The following is a 20,692-nucleotide window of genomic DNA, read 5'->3' as shown; positions in this document are numbered from 1 at the left end:
TGCTTGACTCTTTCTTTTCTCAAAGGTGACAAGCAAGAGATGACAGGAGTTATTTCTTGCTTCTGACCTCCTTTGGGAAAGGCTGTAATTTGAACATGCCAGGTACCCAGTTGTTAATGTACACGTTGTTATTTGTTGGGGAGAATTTGTGTCTGGACTGGTTATCATTTCTTGTCTTCAGGAAACTTCTATTTCTGAAACTACTTCTTGTGTTTTCCTTAAACTTTATATGTTAGTTTTCTTAAAACACTGAGATGTTATGGAGATGTTCCTGCAAAACACTTCATTCTGGGCAAACTACTCCCACTTCATTAGCCAGACTACTCATAGTCTGGGGGAAATAAATGCACCACTTGCGTCAGCCCTAGGCTGTGGCTCTCTGTTAATCATCTCATTTCTATTGAACTGGTGTGATTAGCCCACTGCTGAAGTATGACAACCTGCAGTTCCCCGACGTGGCTACTGTATGAAAAGGACCAGCCAGCATCAACTCTGGAAAAACCACCACAGGAATTCACCAGGAGCTATTCCTGTTTCAGCAGGGCATTCCTCGCTGTCTTTTACATGGGATGGGATAACCTGGCCCAGAAATTATTCTCCTGCCCTGACCCCGAAGATGAGTCCTTGAACAAAGCCTCTGTGTGCTGGCAGTAGAACCTCCTTAAGAGAGAAGAAAGGGGAGGAGAAAGCGTGGCTCCCTGGCTATAGCTACTCCACCTCCCGGTTATTTCATCTTCCTTACAAGGCCAAAGCTAGCAGCTTTCCTTTGCGCCTGGGTGCCTCAAAAGCAGCAGAGCAAGCCCGGAGGATCCCGGTGGAGTGCAGTGGGATGCGAGGCTGACAGGGATGGGGAAGGAAGCACTGGTGTGAGCCCTGCAGAGCGTAAGACAGAGAAGTCTGGGGCTCTACAGAGAACAAGTGTGGCAGTATCCTATGAATGCTAAACCAGGTATTCATTGATGCAGATCTTCCAGAGAAGCATGAAAGCAAACCCAAAAAGAAATCACTGAGGGTGGACGAGTGCAACGTGAGAGGTAAGTGTATTTTTCGTTGGCAGAAACAAAAATAACTGGTTTTATTTTGTTTGAAAATCAATGTTGTAAGTAGATGTCTAAAATTGGGGACTGAAAAATACATTTACTAACAACTGAATAAAACTGGTCTGACTGACTTCACAGGCAGCACTGGGTAAAAAAGTCCAATCAACAAATGAATTCAGGTGCTTCTGAAAATTCTTTTTCTCTTTAGGTATTTGCACATTAAAACTTCTTTAAAATCTGCTTTTCTGTTTGCTCTCTCTGCTGTTGCCAAAGGTTTTTGAGAAATAGTATGCATGTTGCAAATGCTCCTGTACCCTTGTTCTTGCAATAGGGTATTTCTTCAGAAAGATCCATGACCTACTGAGCTGGAATTCTGACATCTGGTTGAGGTTGCCAGAGCTGGTATTTGGGATTCAGGGTCTGGTTTTTTTTTTCCAGTTTAATTGAAACAAGCTGAGATTGTCTACATGTTCTATGAGTTGTTTCCACGCTCTGACCATCCAGTCTCTCTGAAGGGTAATTCTAGGACTGATGAATCTGAACTAGGAAAGAGGAAACACCTTGATGGTTCAGAACTGCAGCCCCTCTGTGGGTCACGCTGCCAGTGAGAGTGGCTGAAAGACGGAAGACTTTGCCCCTTGTCTGTAAGATGCACCGAGACAGATGTTCAGCAAATATGACACTACTATGTTTAGCATAACTGTAAGGTGCAATACTTGGGGTTTTGATTTACATCTCTGCAACACTAGAGGACTCACAGATTCTTCTATTCACCAGGTGAAATGAGACCAAGAGACCAGAGGATCACTACACAGCTCCTGCAGATTCTCATCTAAGGTGCCAGCTCAGCCTTCCAGCAAGTGTATGTGGAGGTGCGGGTTCAGCAGCCAAGGATGGAAGTGCTACGCCGTTCCTCAGTCTTTGCTGCAGAGGTGATGGAGGTTTTTGACAGGTCTCCCACTGACAAGGAGCTTGTGTCCCAGGCCAAGGCTCTCTGCAGAGACTACATCAATTCCAGGCTAATTCGAGCAGGTGTCAGCTGGAGCAAACCTGAGTACAATGCACCAGTGCCCGGCGGTAAGCTGGCCGAGGTGTCCACCATACTGTTGCGACTGGGTAAGTGCCTGCAGGTATGGGTGGGAACTGAAAGTATATGGAGCAATTCAGACCAGGCTAAAGTTTCTGGAACTGATGAGTGCCAAGTGGCTTTTCATGTGATGATACAGAGATTTTTCTTCTCTGCTTTGGGCATTTAGATTTGGTTTCAGTTATATTCCCTAAACAGCTCATTTACTTACATTTTATCAGTTCCTTGAAGCACAGCTCAGAGCAGTGCTTCTGCAGAGTTACTTTTTTCTGAGGACTTGGAACAACTTAAAAGCATGATGCAGTCCAATAAAGCCCAACAGCAAACTAATTTTATCTGCACAAGACTCCAGCTGTGAAACAGTTCTCACAGTAGTTGCAGTAGTCTTTCTCAGCTTGGCATTTAGCAGGTCTTGTGGTGTTATCTCCAGATGTGATTTGTCTGCTGTGATGCAACCCAAACTTGCATGTAGTAGAGTTCTGCTACCTCTGGACCTGGGGCTTCATCAGTTGCTTGCCCAGATGCAAGGACATTTAATTTGGGTGTACTTGCTTAGACCATGTGTGTTGGAGATCCTACAAAAGCCACTTCTCAATGACAATATGATGACAGTGGGCTTAATTTTCCTTTGCCTGCCTTAATCATGTAGCAAAACATGAGTTTTCTTACTTCTTCTTGGAGTTGGCTGATGCTGCCTGTCATCCGCTGCCCAAACTTTCCAACCCTCATCATGGACAGGTGACTGCCAGGGTGCAGGAGGAGCAATTTGAAGGTTATGCCTGTAGACTGTTACCTGAAGACATGCTCTGGAGTGAGTTATGCTTGCAACAACAGCACCTACTAAATGCTGACAGTTGCCTGGCCTTTTGTTTTAGGTTTTAGCCTCCTGTGTACTCAAGTCTAGCTGTTTGTCTTTCAGGATGCTGACACCCACATTCTCAGAAGTTGCTTCTGGCATCCCTCTTTGCCTGCAGGCTAGTATATTAGTTCACATCTGGCTTGGAAACTACCACTAGCATTTGCATCTGATTTAATCACACTGGAGTTCAAATAAGTCTGGTGAAGTAATCTTTAGCTGGGCTTAACAAACTCAGGAACAGGCTGGTCTCCCTGCTTTCTCCCCTTTCTTAGTGACTTCTTTTTCATTTATTCTTTTTCACTTTTCCTCTCCTGATTTAACCTCTATTTTTGTTTCCAGCAGTTGTTTGGTCTTTGGGTTTTTTTGTTCTTCTGTCAATCCCACTGCCTCTTTGAACTCCATTTCTTCTCTGCCTGGGTTGGAGGTTGAGATCTGTTTGCACAGATCTTCTGTGGGTGGCCAGGAACATGTTAAAGGGCAAGCAGGTGGCAGACTTGATCTGAAGGCGTCTTCGGGATGACTCTCCTGTTACTTACTTGTGTCCAGATGGAAAGATTTGGCTGACAGTCCCAGGAACTTGGCACCTTCTCTGACAAATCTGTTTGTGGTACCCATGCAACAAAAAGAGTGAGCAGTCCTCCTCATTAGGATGAAGAGTTGTTTTCATCCTGTTTGTTCAGAAGCTCTGCCTGCCACATGGCCTGTGTCTTTCTTTTCCCCTTTGCTGCTATAACCATTACAAGTCCAAGTAGTACCCAGCCACCTGCCAGGAATGGTAGTGCTTAGCTGCTTGCTAAGCAGCGCAACAAGCCAGGCTTGTTTTTGCTCAGTGATAGCGCTGAGAAGCCCATGGAGATGAGAAGTTGGAGTGTTTCCTAGCCCTCTTGAACACAAAGAGTCTGAACTGGCTGGTGGGTGAGCAGAGGTGCTGGGCAAGGGTGATGCAGTTGCAGTCCTGGGGAGCAAGAGCCCATCAGCTCAGTGGGGCTTTGCAGCTAACTAGTGCAATTGAGTCAGAGGTGGTAAAACTTAATGGTATGGCCAAAGAGACACCCCAGACCAACCTGCCATAGGTGTCAGAGGTCTGGTTTATTTGAATGTCTCTCTCCTCTGGCTAAGGCCCGGGCAGGTGCTCTTTTACCACTGAACTGAGCTTCTGCATGTGAGAATTGTGACTGCTGTCCTGCCTGTTCCTCCATAGTTCCTGGAGGAACAAGGAGAAGCACAGAAATTGCTCTGGATGTTGCAAAGTGTACAGTTGGGCGTTGGAACATGGGCACCAAGGACTGCCACCAATGTAAGGTGCTGACAGAGAGGACCTGCGGCTGCCTGGGCAGGCAGTCTCCCTCAACTTGGGACTGCTTTCCAAGTGCTTTCCATCAGTCAATGCTCTTGCCTGCCTGTGCACCGCTTCAGGGCAGGGCCCGCTTTAACAACACGTATGCCTCCAACCAAAACCTGATCTCATCTGTGGCCTCCAGGCGCTGCTTGTTAAAAACTGTAACGGTGGCAGGCTACCAAGTGCTGATCCCACCCTCCCATGCCTCCATCTCCACTAACCACAGGCAGTGCTATCCTTATTTCCTTACATTTACCAGGAAGCCTGTGTGCTCCCTGCAAGAGAAAAGAGCTGTTGAGTAATGCAACTAAGGTTTTCCTGTTTCAGGGCTGACCATATGTTGGCAGGGTTTCCTCTTGCCATCAGATTGTGTGAGACAATCAATCCCACATGCACAAAGGGCCTGGAGAGCTCCTCTGTGGTATTCAGTAGAGCTGGTGTCTGCCTATGCTGTGCTAAATGCCAGCTAAATGACTTAAGGATCAGTAGCTAATGGCTCTGTAACAAGCTCCTGATTGGGGTGGCATCTTCCTTTTTAGTTCCCACAAAAATGATATTTTCAGGAGGATCAGTCTGCCGTCTGACTGGGGCAAGTCATCTGGGTCTTGCAGCAGGATGTAAGGCTGTTGTGCCAGATTTCCCTGGCTGCTCTACAGCACCCTTATGCAGAAGGACATAGAGTGTCCTTCTAAATCCAGATAGGACTCTCCAGAGAAAAGGGCCTTGGTCCCATGCAATGTATGCATTGTGTCGTGCTCCTATGGCAGCTGTGCAACCCTAATTAAATACCTGTGAAAGCCAATAGACAGAAAAATCCATTGGAATGGATTTTTATACATAGATATATATAATGGGCTTTATTAATTCTACTGCTCAAAAATGGTTTGCTTTGTCACAGAGGATAAGTTTCATTGCTGTTGCCCATGCTCCATAGCTCAAACCTGTGGGAGGAAGTTCTCTGCTTGTCCTTGGTATTTCCATCTTCATCTTCAAGCCAGCCTAACACCTCCAAACATTTCCCAGCTGGAGGAAAAACAACCTGGAAGTGAAAGCATGTGTCTCTGTGTGTCGATAGCCTTGTTGCTGAGGAGTGAGCCAGGGAAAAGAACATCTCTTTAACCATTTGGAGGAGAGAAAGACAAGATCGTCACTCAGTGCCTGTGTGAGAGGAAAACAGCTGAGATGATAGCCTCTGTACAATTATTGTCACGCAGCTCTGGGTGGATCTTTGACTTTCATCAGCCTCCAGCATTTTTGAGTCACTCTCATCTTGATGCTTTTTGTACAAGTCTGATGTGGTGTTGAGAAAGGGTGTATCTCTCAAAAGCTTACATAGATGTACATGCCTCCTTTCCACTTCCAAAGAAAACTGAGACAGCTTTGCTTATCTGAGGCCTGTCTCCTGCACTGGAGGAAAGTCAGGCAGCAGGCAAACATCATTTATAACTGGAGATTACTGCAGCTACACCACCTGTATAGGGCCACTGCCTGTCCCCTGAGCACAGGGGATGTTAGGAGAGCAGGCTGCAGGTAGCAGGGGTTGCATTTAAATGACCCTAGGCTCTCTGCTGCCTGCTTAAACTAAGGTGGATCTGGGGTTAAGTCTCTTTGGCTGAAGGGATATGTGGGGTGGTCCCAGCTGTAATTCCTACGTGGTGAAAGCAGGACTTGGTGTTCCGCCTGTTGACTCCTGACCATTTCTTTCCAGGGGATGAGCTGGAATACATTCGCCCCAACGTCTACCGGAATATTGCCCGCCAACTGAACATCTCCCTGCACTCAGAGACAGTGGTGACAGATGCCTTCCTGGCAGTGGCAGCACAGATTTTCACCGCAGGTACCGTGCCCTGACAGATACACAGACAGGGCTGGGTGGAAGGGAACAGGATGGAGCCACCTTTCTCAGAGAAGGCGTGTTTCTGGGATAGCCTGCAAGGTGGGGCCTGGTTTCTGAGAGGGCAGTTTGGCAACGTGCCCTGCTTTAATGATTTAATGACAGCTCCACTGTGCTCTGTTGTTCTGGCAGGGAAATGCCCTGTTTTATTATATCCTCCTGGCAGGTTCTCGCCCATTCTAGAAGGCATCTCCTGCCCTTCCTTGTTAGATGGTGGTGTTACCTTATTGCACAGGGAGGCTACTCATTCCAACCTCCTTTGCTCATCATTGGCAACAGGAGAAGATTCATTACATGGGAGTCTCCCTTGTTCCAGCTCACACTGCTGATGCGAGGAGCCAGAACCAACTCATCACAAGGGAGTTCCTCTCTTTCTGGCTTCCTTTCCCACAGCAATAGCCAGAACTGCAATGAGCCTGCTGCTTCCAGTTGCTACTTCTGCTTTCTGACACTCGGAGGGTCCTGGCCCTCAAGGCCAGCTGTTCCAGATGAGCATGTGCTTTGTCTCTCTTGCTGTTTAGATATGAATGTTCCTCTGCTTCTGTTTGACTGGTGTCAGAAATGATTGTCAAAAGCAAGGATACACTCTGTGCTGTGTTCTTGCAAGGGAACCTCAGTCTGCCCTGAAAGCAGTGCCTGCCTGTCATTGGGAATGCAGTCGGTGGGAATCAAGGGAAGAGAAACGTTTTACGTGGAGATTTATGTCATGCAAGTCCTGACACGGTTTGTAGGCTTTCTGCAATGTCTTGTTGTGTTGTCTGTGGAAGGGACAACAGATGTTAGAGATTGGAAACTAAACAGAACAAAAACCCAAAGAGAGCTACTTGCAACAGGATACTAGTGTGAAAGGACTGGATCCAGTGACATTGACATGGTAAGCGTCATAGGAAGCACTGATTCTTGTACTTTGACAGTAGCTGCTAGAGGATAGAAGTCCAGGTTTTTGTTGTGCTTTCAGATAGGCTTCCTCACTCAAACCCTTTTTATCTTCGCAATTAGCTATGCTTCTCTAGGAGGATGAACTGTATAGGAACCACTGACAGCCTGGAGAAGCCCTGTGATGGCACCCTGGCCTTCAGACCTAAAGTGTGTTGTGGTGGAGAGCACAGATCCTCTTCTGAATCACAGCAGATGACAAAATAGATCTCTGAGAGGGACTGCTCAAGCAGGGCTCCTGGCAGGTTGAGCAGGGCAGTTTTCCTCCCTGGATCAGGGAAATTGATGCTGTGTCATAGGAAATGTATGGAATTGAATTCTGTGGCTAGCACTGCAGCCCTCGGCATTCTTTCAGAGCACGCCTGGAATGCAGATTGCCTTTGCACTGGGCTGGCTTGGGAGGCTCTGTGGGCCTGGAAAGCAAGAGCTGGGCAAGTATATCAGGAATGTCTGAGTGTGGCTGTGTTCAAAGTGCAGGTGCCCTGTCTTGTCACTTAGAGCTGAGCTTTACTTGCGTCAAGGCTTGCAGAAAAATGAAGGTCAAGTTTGCAGGCATTGCAGGTAAGCAGGTTATCTTCTTGGATGACTATAGCTGACAACAGGACTGGCCCACCTCCAAAGCTGAAGTGACAGGGAATTAAGCCAGAAAGGTGGATGGCTGTGGGTGGAGCAGACTGCATGCTGCTATGCTGCAAAAACATGATGCTGGGGAGAAGGCCCTGCTGGCTCCTGGGATTCCTGCTCTCACCAATGTATACTGACACATTCATTGGCAGCTGCATTTTTGTGTGTGTGTTCTGAGAATCATAGAATCATTTAGATTACAAAAGACCTTTAAGATCATCGAGTGCAACAGTTAACCCAGCAATGCCAAATTCAGCACTAAACCATGTCCGTAAGTACCACATCTATGTCTTTTAAATACTCCCAGGAATGATGACCCCACCACTTCCATGGGCAGTCTGTTCCAGTGCTTGACAACACTTCCAGTGAAGACATCTTGCCTAATATCCATTCTAAACCTCCCCTGGCACAACTTCTCCTCTTGTCCTACTGCATTTTACATGGGAGAAGAGACTGACACTCACCTCGCTACAACCTCCTTTCACATAGTTGTAGACAGCAATAAGGTCTGCTCTGAGCCTCCTTGCCCAGGCTAAACACCCCCATTTCCCTCAGCTGCTCCTAACAAGAGCTGTTCTCTAGAAGAAGTTGTTCTTCAACTTAGCTCAGGAGTCAAGTGCAAAGTGTGGATGGTTTAAAAACGTTTTGTTGAATGTAAAGCTAGAAATTGCAACTCTTGATTCTAAAGTTGGGGATTCCAGAACAGTAAGAACAGGATTTGGACTCAGCCCTTTGAGGCTGGCGATGGTAAAGACTTTGGGAACATGGTAGAAGCTCAGGCTTAAGCTCTGTTGCCAATGCTGCCCCTTGTCTGAGGCCACCACGCTGTATAAATGGCTGGCAGTTGGCTGGCTGCACAGGGGGTGGATTCAAACCTTCCCAGCGCTCTGTATGCTCCCCTTTTTCTTTCCCATCTCTGCCTCAGAGCAGCTAACAGGATAACCTGTGAGCAGGAGGCTGGAGTTGTGTACTCAATTGGTTTTATCAATTCGCTATTGTAATTTTTCTTGCTAGAAAGCTGCTCAGCTGCAGAGGGGGAGGAGTTCACTGATTTTTAACATTCCTGGATCCCAACTGCATTCTCAAGACTCAGAGTTTAATGCTAAATCCAGCAAATCAGAGCTGGCTGTGGCAGCCAGACATTCATTCCTGGTTTTTTCATAGTTCAGAGCAAAGAGACTCTTATTGAGCAGAGGAAACCAGAGGCTCAAGTGAGGTCTGAGTTTTCATGCCAATTACCAATGGCTAAAGCATCTCCAGCCTGGTTTTCACTGTCCAGTTTATTAAGAAAACAGCTTCAGTCTGATACTGCAGTGCCCAGACAGTCTGGGGAGCCCCATTAGTTACTCACATTGCCTTTCCAGGAAGGGAGGGGGGGTTTTGACTCTACCTTGCTGAAGAGCTTTTCTCCTTAATCCTTTACATGGCCTTCTTTCACACTCTGGCCTGGTTTTGAGTCTTCACAGTGTAGCACTGGCTGTGTTCTCTTCCTGTCCACAGTCTACACCTCTTGACTAAGCACAAGCCCTAGATGGACTGGGGACATCTGGCATCCTTTCTGGTCCCAATGTGTGGGCACATTATGCCATATTCGACTTTAGAGGAGTGTCTCTTCCAGTTATCTCAGGTTTGGCTTTTTTCTGGTGTAGCTTGAATCCCAATTACATTAAAATTAACACTTGAGAATACAAGCAGAAAGCGTGCATTTCATAGAGCGTGGTAAGGCCTAAGCTGTATTTTGGTTCCCTGTTAGTTATTGAGGGTGATGACAGTCCATCTGTTTGGAGACTGGTACTGCAGAAGCCAGACCTGCTTTGGATGTTGAAGGATCTGCAGCAGCATCACCTCTGGGACAATACCACTGGTTCTGGTGTGTGGTCCAAAGCTGCTCTGCAGCCAGCAGGAGACTTTCCACTGACTTTAACAGGCTTTGGATTGGGGCCTGGCTGAGCTGGCATTTACATTAGCTGTTTAAATAAATCCCAGAAGGAAGGGGTCACTTTGTGGAAAAACAGAAGTAGAAAAGGGAGATGCATTTTCCCTTCCTAAAGGAAAGAGTTGCCTCCGGTTGGTAAGAGCTGCCAGGTATGTGGGCTCTTGCAAAGCTTGTATTGGTTTGAGTGCTCATTACTTTTTAATCATGAGTGCTTGGGCTCAAGTGAACCCTGCACAAAAGGGGTGGTTCTCAGAAGAAAATGCTTTCCCCTGCAGCAGCAAATGCTGTTAGAAATGCATCCCACGGCTTCCTCATCGCTTAGGCCTTCTGAGCTGAGCTTCCTGCCTTGTGCACATCCCTCTGGGCTTCTTTCTGTCCACCAGACGAGAGTATATTGTCTTGGCTGTATTCTCCCAGAAATATAGCCCTTGATCATGTTTCTCTTAGGTCTGATTTGCAAGTTAGGCTTTGATGCTGTGTGGAGCAGGGGGAAGTTTATTTGAGTAACCTTGGATAGTGCGGTGCTCTGAACACTTGTGTCTCATGGCTTCTTCAGCTCTCCCCTGGGGCAGACAAGCTCATATGCAGCAGGAACACTTTCAAGAGCAGTCTTCTGCTAATTCATTTTTCCCCTGGGCTCGCCAGTGTTTACATACCTCCAGCTCCATGACTGGCCTTGGGTTTGCAGCTTGTATTTCCTATTTTTTAAAATGCCTTCTAAGCAACTTTTCACTTTTTCCATATCCTTTTGTTCCACCTTTGTGAGCAGATCTCTCAGAGCTTTCTGTGTTTTCATTGTTCCTTTCTGGGCCAGCTTTCCTTTCCCTCTTTCTGTTAGCTCCTGTGCATGCTAGTCCAAACAATGGGAAGCTGCGAGTAGATTGTCTTGCTGGGTGATGAGTCCTCATTTCACCCAATGTGGTTGGCAGCCAGACCTTTGAGGAATTCTGAGCAAAACAATGTGTCTTCTCTGCTCGTGTGAGCTGGGCAGATGCAATTCCAGCTTATGCCAGGGTATGCATGAAGCTAGGGTCACCCTGACACTGGCCTGGGCATCACATTGGTCAGAGGCACTGCCTTCTCAGTAGATTGTGCTCCTCTACCCTGCCAAGGGAGTTCTTGAGGGAGAAAAGTTAATGGAGATGGAAAAGTGCAGATGGGGCCTGCTGTAGCTGTTCCCCTTCCCTGGCTGGGGCTGGGTGGCTGCTGGAGCCATCCTGGGGCAGAGGGACCAGGCACAGGCATGGCCCAGCTTTGGTCTAGAGCAGCTGTTAGAGGTGTCTGCTCTTCCCTTGCTTGAGGGCTCCCCTACAACTTCTTGTGGGAACAGGAGCATAAGCTGTCCCTTCTTGCCTCAGATGAGGAGCCCAGCCAGAGGCTGTTTCCATCTTCTGCCTCCAGCAGTGGCAATAGGGGTCCCCATGCCGGGAAATCAGGAGATTTCCTCCTCTCCCACCCCTGTGGCCCAGCACTGCCAGTAACAGGAAAAGCAGATTGACAAATTGCTTTGATCCTTATAGGAATGATCTGTAAAGAGGAGGATCATGGAAAGTGACCGCTGAGCCGTTCACATCTATCACTATGATGAGCATTGGCCGACAGCTTGCCCTCTTTCTGCTGTCTGTGAGAAAGGGAGAGGGGCTCTGTCAGTGTCCTGAGGAAGCGTTCACCTTGCACAAGTCCTGCAGCAAGCATCACTATGCAGCAACCTTGGCAGGGAAGCCAGAGCTGAAGGGCTTTGTCTCTGTCCTTCCTCAGAAGAGACTCCAGGACTGACACACCTGTAGGGCAAACTGCTTTCCTGTGTATTAAGGAAGTCATGGGTCTACTGAGTCTTCATCTTTCATAGGTTGTGGATACACTTCTGTTGGAAAGAGAAACTTGGGTTTAAAACAAAGTTAATTAAGACTGCAGCTCTCTTTCTTTACCAGGGTGTCCTCAGCTCCCTGGCAGTCTTAGTGACTGCCATGTAAATACCTCAAAGCTAACAGGCTTGCTTCAGATACTTAAGAAAGAGCCCTGGCAGTGAGAGCTTAGGAATAAGCCAGTGAACTCTTCCCTGGAATTCTGGGTAACTTTGGTTCATGTAACTCAAGATGCAAGGAGCCATATTTCCACAGGGATGGAGAACTGTACAAACTGGCTTACACTACGGCTGAGTATAAGCTAGCTGAGGCTGTGGTCCAGGAAGGGGTAACCCGTTACAGCCTCTTTAATTGGATGGAGACGTAATGACCTGCAACAGGACAACCTGTTTCTTGCCAGGAGAACCCTTCTGCCTAGTATTTTCTCATGTGGTTTCATAGTCTCTTTCTGGCTCTTTCTGCTGTCTGTTATGGTGACACAATGTGAGAAAGGCAGATAAACAGTGTGAATACCACATAGGCAGTGAACTTCCTGAGTGACAGCTCTGGGAAGGGACACCGCAGGACCTACTAAAACCAGAATAACAGCCAATTTAGCTATATTAGTAACTTCCTCTGATCTTGGAGATAGCACTGGAGAAGGACAGAGCATTACTAGAGACTGAGCTACTGTTGTTACTGTTGCTGCAAAGCTACAAAAGAACAATCTTTAAATTTTGGTGTTGCATCAGTGCAAAAGGGCTTTTTTGGAACGCTGGATGGGTTTTCTTCAGTCTAACAAGCCATTGCTGTGGCTGACATTTCAATAGCTTCTCTTATGTGTCCCATTGAGGCACTAAGTGGAAGGACTGTGGAAATGCTCATGAGATCTGTGCATATTTTAAAGGAATGTGGGGAGCTCTGATGTGGAGTGGAGTCTGGAGTTCCATTCCAAAGAAATGGATCAGGGTGCCTGGGGATCTGGGAGTGCAATGAAGGAAAGAGAGAGGCTCTTCATTTTAACTACATGTAAGGGTTTGCTTTCTCAGCTGAGCACATCCAGTTTTCTGATTGTGTGTTTAGTCCCTCCTGGTCCTCAGATGAACTAATCTTTCCTTCCTCTCACCTCTTTTCTTTCTTGTTGCAATCCAGCAAGAAGTGGTTTGTGTGGTTTTTAAATGCCAAAACTTCACCTGGCTTCTGGCTACACTTGAGAGAGACCTTGGATGGATTCCATAAAGACCTAACACTGTAAAATACTTCACAGTCTACTTATCAAATACTGCTATTCCAGATAATAAAGTAAAAGAGGAATTCAGCTTCCTAGCAGATCCAAAGGAAATCCATGTGCCATTGGGCTGTGGTAGTTCTGCATGGATGCAGAAGGGTTACGTTTCCAGGTCACTGATAAAAGCCTGGTGAGGGACTGCTGGCTGCAATGTTTAAGCGTGGACAGTTTATGCTCAGTGGTGTTGGCAAATTGTGAGGGAGACCCAGGGAGGGTGGCTCCTGTCCAGAACTGAGCTCGAGTGCTCATTGCTAGCCTCAACAGGAAGATGACTGCTGCTGGGACAACTTCCATGGAGCATTCACTGCTGGCAGGTCAGCCTAGCAGGAAGGCTGTTTTCTAGGAGATTAGATAACTGACTGACGCTCTGTCCCTGCACTGCCTTCAGTGGGACAGGATATGCAATGTTAACGGTTATAGGCAGAGTGGCCAAATACTTGAAGCTACCTTGTTTTCAGATGGAGACTGATTCGTATTCCTTGCATCAAGGAGAACACCAAGCCCCTTGGCTCTGTACCTTTGCCTCCCTTTTCTGCTCTTGTGTTATGGAAGAACAGACTGGAGATGCCTATGTCATGTGCTTTGCAAGTCATATTGGAACAGTCTCCTCTGATATAAAAAACCAGGAACACTTTGTCCAAAGGGTGTTTAAGAGTTGTGCTGGTGGCAAATCCCCAGATTGTTCAAACTCTTTGAATTCAATCGCCTCCTGTGCATCATGTGTATGGCTGAGCGTTAATAACCATATAAACCATATTTTGCCTGTTCTGATGATACCTTTGGGCTGCATTCTCCAAAGGTGTGTATCCAATGCTGAGAGGGGGACAAACCACGTCCAGGTCAGATCATTCAATTCTGCTTCTCCAGGTGGAGCGTTTTCTCTAGTCCTGGTACCCTAACATTTCTTTTCCCACATGATGGAGAGCATGCAGAACTGTGGCTGCACCTGAACTTGGATCTGCACACATGCAGTAGGCATGTGTAATGAAGGAGAGCTGTTTCTTTTGATTATTCAAGTCCGAACTATGTGTGCATGTCTAAATCTGAATGATGTTTCTTCTTTTCACAGGCATAACTTGGGGCAAGGTGGTGTCTCTCTATGCTGTGGCAGCTGGGCTGTCAGTGGACTGTGTGCGGCATGCACAGCCAGCCATGGTTCACACTATCGTAGACTGCCTGGGAGAGTTTGTCCGCAAGACCTTGGTGACATGGCTGAAAAGGAGAGGAGGCTGGGTAAGAGATGCTGTCTGACCAAGCTTGCTCCCACACATGCAGACCAGAAAATATCCCAGCTAATGAAAGCCAGAGTACCCCCAATGCAGCTTTGAGCAGAAAAACGTTGGATGAGATTCTCTTCCACAGCCACCACTGTCCTACTTATGCCTCTGATGGGCTCCATAAGCTCTTACTGCCTTCTGGTCCTGTCCTTGACAGCATCAGCTGCTTTGATCCTCAGCTTCCTGTGTAGCTATGCCAGACTAATTCAACCCTGACTTACCAGGACCTGTTCTGTTCCTGACCTGCACACCTCTGGAGCTGCCAGCCAGTCATAGCCAGAGACTGTAAAGAGGGGTCATTCTATTGGGCATCTCTTTTCTAGAAACTGAAAAAAATGAGGCCTGCCAACTTAATTCCCCTTTCATCTGCTCCATGGTTCTCCAGGTCAAAGCTTAGTATATTAATGTGACTTACCACCATATGGAATTTGAAAGGGATATTGAAACTCAGCAGTTTGTGCCATTCCCTGACCTTTAGAGTGTTCCATGAATAACTTCTTCTGAAGTTGCTCAAATTGTAGCGCACTTATACTTTGAAGGGCACTCTTAACACCCATCCACAGTGGGAGGGCTCCTGACTCTGTCACAGGACTGCTTTGAGACAATGGGTAAAGCATGGTGCTGCTCTGCATTGGTTTGGATTCCATATCATATGGCTTTAAGCATCTGATTTCTTTGGTTCTCTCTATACCCAATGGAAAATACAATGCTCCTGTGGGGGATGGTTCAGAGTAAGAGCTTTACTTTGGTGCTGTGGAATAGCCAGACACCTTTCTAGTGACTTCCCCAGGAGGCCGAGCTGACTGGTTGGCTATGTAAGTGGTTAGCAGTTGGGTAATGTACAGATGTACCAGGGTCTTTGTACCTTTCTGGCAGGGATATAGACTCTTCTTGGAGCAATATAACCAAAAGCACTTTGTACTGCTGGCAGATGCTGCCTGGAGCTAAATATTGCCATATGCCACCACTGAGATCATGGGACATCTTGTTCCCAAGGTATGCACTCTTTCCAGACTGAGCCACAGTTGCAAATCCTCTCCTTTCCAAGAGGTGGTATTTATTACCAAGCCGTCAGGAAACGGTCAGGCTCCTAGCCCCACGCAGACCAGAGAGATGTCTTTTTCCAAACTGAACATTGCTTCTCTGTGCTGAGACCCCCCAAATGTGCCTGTACCTAATTCAGTCACCCAGTTTCTCCAGGAGTGAAGGCACCTTTTTGATAAAGGGCAACTGGAAAAGTGGTGGTGTTCTGAATTTGGATCGTTTGCATTTGCTAAGTGTGATTGCCACCTTAAATCGTCCTTGCCCTGTCTGAAGCTATGTGACTTTGTGTTCTCAACTGAGTCAGGGAACTGCCTGATTGGGCTGAAAAGTGACCTCTAATTTGGATGTCCTGATATGCTTCATTTTGCATTTGCACAAATGATTCTGCTGAGGCAGGTGAAGAGGAAATCCTGGGAAAGCAACTGATTAAGTAGCGCTGTTCCTGCCTTTGAAAACCCTGCCTCACTATCATTTGAGGCTTACTTTAACTGGGTACCTGGTTGAAACGTATTCTCTGAAACAATTTTTCCTTTGCAAAAAATCCAGTTTCATTAAAATTGAAATGTTGCATAGGAATGTGTCTCCTCCTAGTTTCCAACTATTTTTTTCCTTTGTTTTGGTAAGACATGCATGCTCTGATAAGTTAGCATCTTGTTTCCATTTTTGTATTACATTATCAGAATTCAAAACAGGGTGTTTTGGTAGTTCCAAATGGATATATTTTGAAAGTTTGTTGCGTAGCAAACAAGCCACAAAACCCATCCTCAGACCAGAAGCAGTTCCTTGAAGGTGAGTAGATAAGTCCTGTCCATGGCTAGGTCCTTCTGCCCATGATCCCTCTTTGTATGGCAAGCATATTTCTATCGAAGTTGCTAAACGTATGCTGCTTCCTCTTGGGATCTGGCCCTAGGGAAGGGAAGCCAATCTCACTGCCCCCTATCAAGCTAAGAAACCGTAAAAGCTGCTGGATTGTGCTGATTCCAGCCTGTCTCCAGTACTCTTATCAGCAATTTTGGGCTGCAACAAGGAGTTATTTTCCCTCTAGAAATGAGTGATTCCTTCAGTCTGGGGAAAGGCTGCTCATCCTCTTGCCATCTTGTGCTGTGCTTCCCTGAATGTTCCTCTTGATCTAGGCACTGCAGTGTGAAATTTCCCAGCCTTGTTTATAAATGTGCCAGACAAATCACTCTGTAGTGAGGACCCTTTCATCTGCTGGTTGTTAGTTTGTCTTGGTATGGAATCCTCCTTTCCCCTGTACACACAGCCCCCATCTCTTACGCATTAGCTCAGGCTCAGCCTGCCAAGAGGAGCCACTGTGCTCCAAGCTGTCTCACAAAAGCCACTGTGGAGACCTTGAAAAGGCATTTGAATCGCTTAGCAGCAGGTTCCCATACTACCTCCATAGGATGGAGAATGACCCTACCCCTCAAATCCCAACCCAAAACAAACCTCTTAGGAGAAACAAGAAATGTTTCACCTTTTAAAGCACCATCGCTCCCTGGGGAGAGTTTGCAGCCTCAGTAGAAAAGAAAGGGGGGGGTTATTACTTTTTTTCAGCATCTGTTACCTACAGTAGCTGCAGAGAAGAGCATGGGACTTGAACTCGTCTGAACAATTAACAGGCAAAGATAAAACTGCCATTGCAGCAGTTTATCAGTGCCTCACAAAACTAAAAGACCGGTTTCATTTTCAGTTCCAGTGCCTTATCAGGTATACTTTATTTGGATAACAATAGCTGAGGCAGTTGTTAAACAGCTGAGCAGTTTTGTTTATCTAAGCAAGCACAATGCAAATTTGTAAGTGCTTCTGACTGCAGCTCCTCTTGATTAACCACAGTGAGTTCATTGCCTTTAGTAGGGAGTCCACACTTTCTCATCTGGAAGTCAACCTTCTGCAGCTATAATCAACCTAGCATGCATATTTGGGTCTTCACATGAGGCACTTAAACCGTTTAGAGCTTAGGTTTATTATTGTTCAGCTGCTTTGACATCTAAATACATTTTCAGGCTGGTACCTGCACATTATGACTTCTCTTGACTGAAGAGACAGCTTGTCACAGCTGCATTTTAAATATGACATAGTGCAGGTCCCTAAAATTGGGTAGGCTGAATCAGGTCAGACTGTTTTCAAATGCAAACAGGGTGACTTTGCTAAGCCATCACTGAAAGCATTTAGGCAGACCCATTTTACTTCCCTCTACAATACATTTCCTCCTGTCACCTTGTTTCTGCCCATCCTTTCATGCCTGTATTCATTCCTCTTGCAGTCTCCACTTCTCAGTTATTTGTGGGTTCAGCATTTCCTGATGTTCAGATCCCTGAAGAACAGCAGTGCAGGGTGATTCAGCATGCCAGCCATTCAGACTTCCACCTGAGGGAGGAAATGTGTGGGAGGCCAGTCTCAAGACTGCTGTCAACAGACCTGTGGTCTGAAGATCATGGTGGAGTCGGTTAGTGCAGCTGTACTCACTACCCAGGCATGAGGATTTGTCCCCTCAGTCACCTTTTGTTTTCTTCTGGTTATTACCAAGGTTGATCAGGTGAGGCTCACCCATGTCTTGAACACAGGCAGAAATACTGGTAAAGATTATTGTATTTGGTAGCTCTTGTGTCCTGTTCTACAGGAGGTTGAGAGTGTGACTTCCCCCTGCTTGGTCAATGAGAGACTTGTGTCAGAAGGCAAACTTGGAAAACCCTGAGCTAAGCCTGTAAAGAGAAAGCTGTTTGCCCCACTTCTGACCCGATTCTTGTTCACATTGCCACCCAAAAGGCATTTTTGAAAACTGTCAAATGGATGTGCTGGTGGTGAACCCTCTGTTACAGAGCTACGCTCCGTCTGTCTCCTTGCGCTAGCCTGAAGTTTAATCAAACTCAGTTATATTGCTGACAGGACTTTGTTTCCCCCACCAGAAGATGCAATTTTCTATCTACCTCTGTCCTGTTTGCTTTACCCTCCAGATATTTTCCACCTTCTCTTCCCAATGCCAGCTGAGATCCTGTCTTCATGAATTTGCTGGATTGTTGTCATTTTTATTCATTGCAGGCCAGCTTCTATTCTTGTTACTACTTGAAGCCAGCTGTCCAAGCGATCTTTAAATCTGGCCCACGTGTCTGGAAGGCATCTCTGCCAGCACACATATTTCCACAAACAAAGCTTGCATTGCTTTAGATTTAAATTGAGGGTTGGCTTGCTTGAATGAATTCCAAATAAAACATTAAGGGAAGAGAAAAAGTGTAAGCAACTTGAGCTGATATTGAACAGGACAACCTCTGGGAAGCATCTTACTTTACAGAAAAGGATGGGAATGCTGATACTGCCAAGTCTTCCTAGCTCTTTTGAAATGGGAATGAAAGTTTCTCTTATTGAGCTATTCTAAGTGGAAAATACTTGACAATCTTGCGTAGTATTTCTTTCCCCAGGGGTGAAGAAAGGGGATATTTAATTTTGTTGATGCAGAATGAGGAAAGTGTGTTTTGTAGAGCTCTTGAGCCCAATTTTGTAACTCACAGAGCAAGTGTCAGAGCAAGCATTTGTGTTGCTGACAGTGCAGCACAGTGGAGCTGCAGCAGTGAGGGTGAGGTGCTGTGGGCTGTAGGGCCAGGACAATCTACCGTGGTGGCTGGGGTGGTTCAAGGCATCTCTCTGACGATCTCTGTTCCCTCCCCTATAGGCAGACATCACAAAATGCGTGGTGAACACTGACCCCAGCCTCCGCTCCCACTGGCTCGTGTCCGCTGTTTGCAGCTTTGGTCACTTCCTCAAGGCTATCTTCTTCGTCCTGCTGCCTGAGAGATGAACTCGAGTCATCAAGTGCAGCCCCCCTGCCCCATCTCCTCCCCCACTCCAGAAGCAGCGGTAATGCCAGTCTCTGAAGAGGAGGAAGAGAAGACCCGTGTCAAACAGGAAGCTTGTTGTCCTTTCCCTTCAGCTGGGAGCAAGTGATCAACCATGGTCTCCTTGTTGCACCCACAGAAGGGTCTCTCACCATTAATCCTTTCAAGAGCCTTGTTTGCCTGGGGTACTTGTTTGTGTGGCCTGGACATTGCCAGTACCTGGGCACACTGATTGCAGCTAGGTACAGCATGTACTGTCTGACATCTGTGTCTTATGGCTGTGTTCCATGCTTACGCTAGTGCCAGGCAGAGGGGAGGAGGAAGGGGGTATTATTTGAAATGGGTTAGATAATAGAAGGAAAGAGTCTCTCTTTCTCTCCATGTGATTCCCCTTTCAGTCCTCAGACTTGCCTTGCATCAATTCTTGTTACTTTTGTGCTTAAACTCCATCTCCTTCTTTATACCCAACTCTGACTTGCTGGGCTCTGTCCCCACCATGGCACGGTGGAGGGGATAATGCAGCTGTGGGGTTTTATTGTGATTAAAAACAAACATACTGTCATCAGATGCTTGTCCCTGGCGTATCCTGGAAATGGGACTGCATGAGAGGCAGTTGCATGGGATGCAGTTTACAGTGTGTTTCATCGACCCCTCTTGGTGTGCACACGCTGTTTCAAACAGGAGAGCAAGGGGCAATGCCTTCAAGCAACAACTTGGGATTGCATTTCTTAATGAAGAAGAAAGATTTCTCCACTGGGGTTTTGTCAGAACTAAGCATGTAAGTAGGAAAGCCTGGGGAGCATGGACATGAATTAGGGAAACAGTAAGTGATGTTTAAGTTGTGGAAGGGGAAAGCTGTGTCAAAGTAACTGGTTTATGTTTCTCCATGAATGTCTTTAGAAGCACAACTCGCAGTCATCTGTGTGGCAAAAAATAAAAGAAAATAGGTGGTGTTTCACTATTGCAAAGGGTATTGTATTTGTTTCCAAAGTTAAAAATTCCAAAAAAGGCCAGAGCAGTGCAGAGACAAACACTCAGGCCATGCTAAAAATACTCCAGCTTTTCCCCTGGTAGAACATGTTAACGTGTTAAAACTACAACTCGCCTGGTTCATGACAGAAATTTAACCCATGTTGTTACCATGTCAGAAACGTGGTGTTTTCACTGACAGTATCGAGGCCTTGCTTCTGTTGGCAAGGCGAGGCAGTGGAGACTCTTCTCTGCCAAGGCCCCACAACGAGACACTCATCAAGGTACCTTCCTCCCAGGAGCGTGGTGGTGTAGAAAAACACTGCTCTGGGTTAAGCACATGTTGCATTATAGGAGATTTTTCTGTTTGTCTGGTGTTTTTTAAATCCTGATTTCCCTCCCACGACCTGTGTTTAGAGGGGCTTCACTCTTTCTGTCCAGAAGTAACAAATGGGTTTGAGAATAAAGCAAAGCCTTTACTTTTTGGTTATACCTGTGCAACAGGTTTCTGCTAGCAAGTACCGTGCTGTGCTCTGACCAACAGAACACTGGCAGAGGATATGTAGGTGGTTATACCCTTGCACGATCCTAAAGCTATTTTAACTGGTCTAGCCTTTTACACTTCTTCTGATGCTTTGATGTGTGGGTACCGGGCCTAGTGAAGGCTGCTTTACCTGCTCAGTCTACTTGTTCAGTAGAAAAGTACGTCTTGTGGAGCAAAA

At 46.5% G+C, this 20,692-nt stretch overlaps 1 protein-coding gene across 1 annotated transcript; it reads left to right on the top strand.

The window, feature by feature from the left end:
* The first annotated feature begins 763 nt into the window (after positions 1-763).
* Positions 764-20,351, top strand: BOK (BCL2 family apoptosis regulator BOK). The gene is made up of 6 exons (XM_080623666.1): positions 764-882; positions 966-1,034; positions 1,818-2,156; positions 6,034-6,162; positions 13,917-14,080; positions 18,839-20,351. Exons 3-6 carry the CDS (start codon positions 1,934-1,936, stop codon positions 18,962-18,964), a joined length of 642 nt encoding a protein of 213 aa, XP_080479792.1. The 5' UTR covers positions 764-882; positions 966-1,034; positions 1,818-1,933; the 3' UTR covers positions 18,965-20,351.
* Positions 20,352-20,692: the final 341 nt, after the last annotated feature.

Source organism: Psittacula echo (genome assembly GCF_963264785.1).
Source record: "Psittacula echo genome assembly, chromosome: 7".
Classification (NCBI taxonomy): Eukaryota; Metazoa; Chordata; class Aves; order Psittaciformes; family Psittacidae; genus Psittacula; species Psittacula echo.
Note: the sequence above shows the minus strand (reverse complement) of the source record. Positions and strands in the feature narration are given on the sequence as shown.

What these genes read in the sequence shown, in the direction of transcription:
- BOK (XM_080623666.1), top strand. Translation starts at nt 1,934, where the DNA reads ATGGAAGTGCTACGCCGTTCCTCAGTCTTTGCTGCAGAGGTGATGGAG. An exon ending in AGCACAGATTTTCACCGCAG is followed by an intron (nt 6,163 to 13,916) that starts GTACCGTGCCCT and finishes TTCTTTTCACAG; the next exon opens with GCATAACTTGGGGCAAGGTG. An exon ending in TGAAAAGGAGAGGAGGCTGG is followed by an intron (nt 14,081 to 18,838) that starts GTAAGAGATGCT and finishes CCTCCCCTATAG; the next exon opens with GCAGACATCACAAAATGCGT.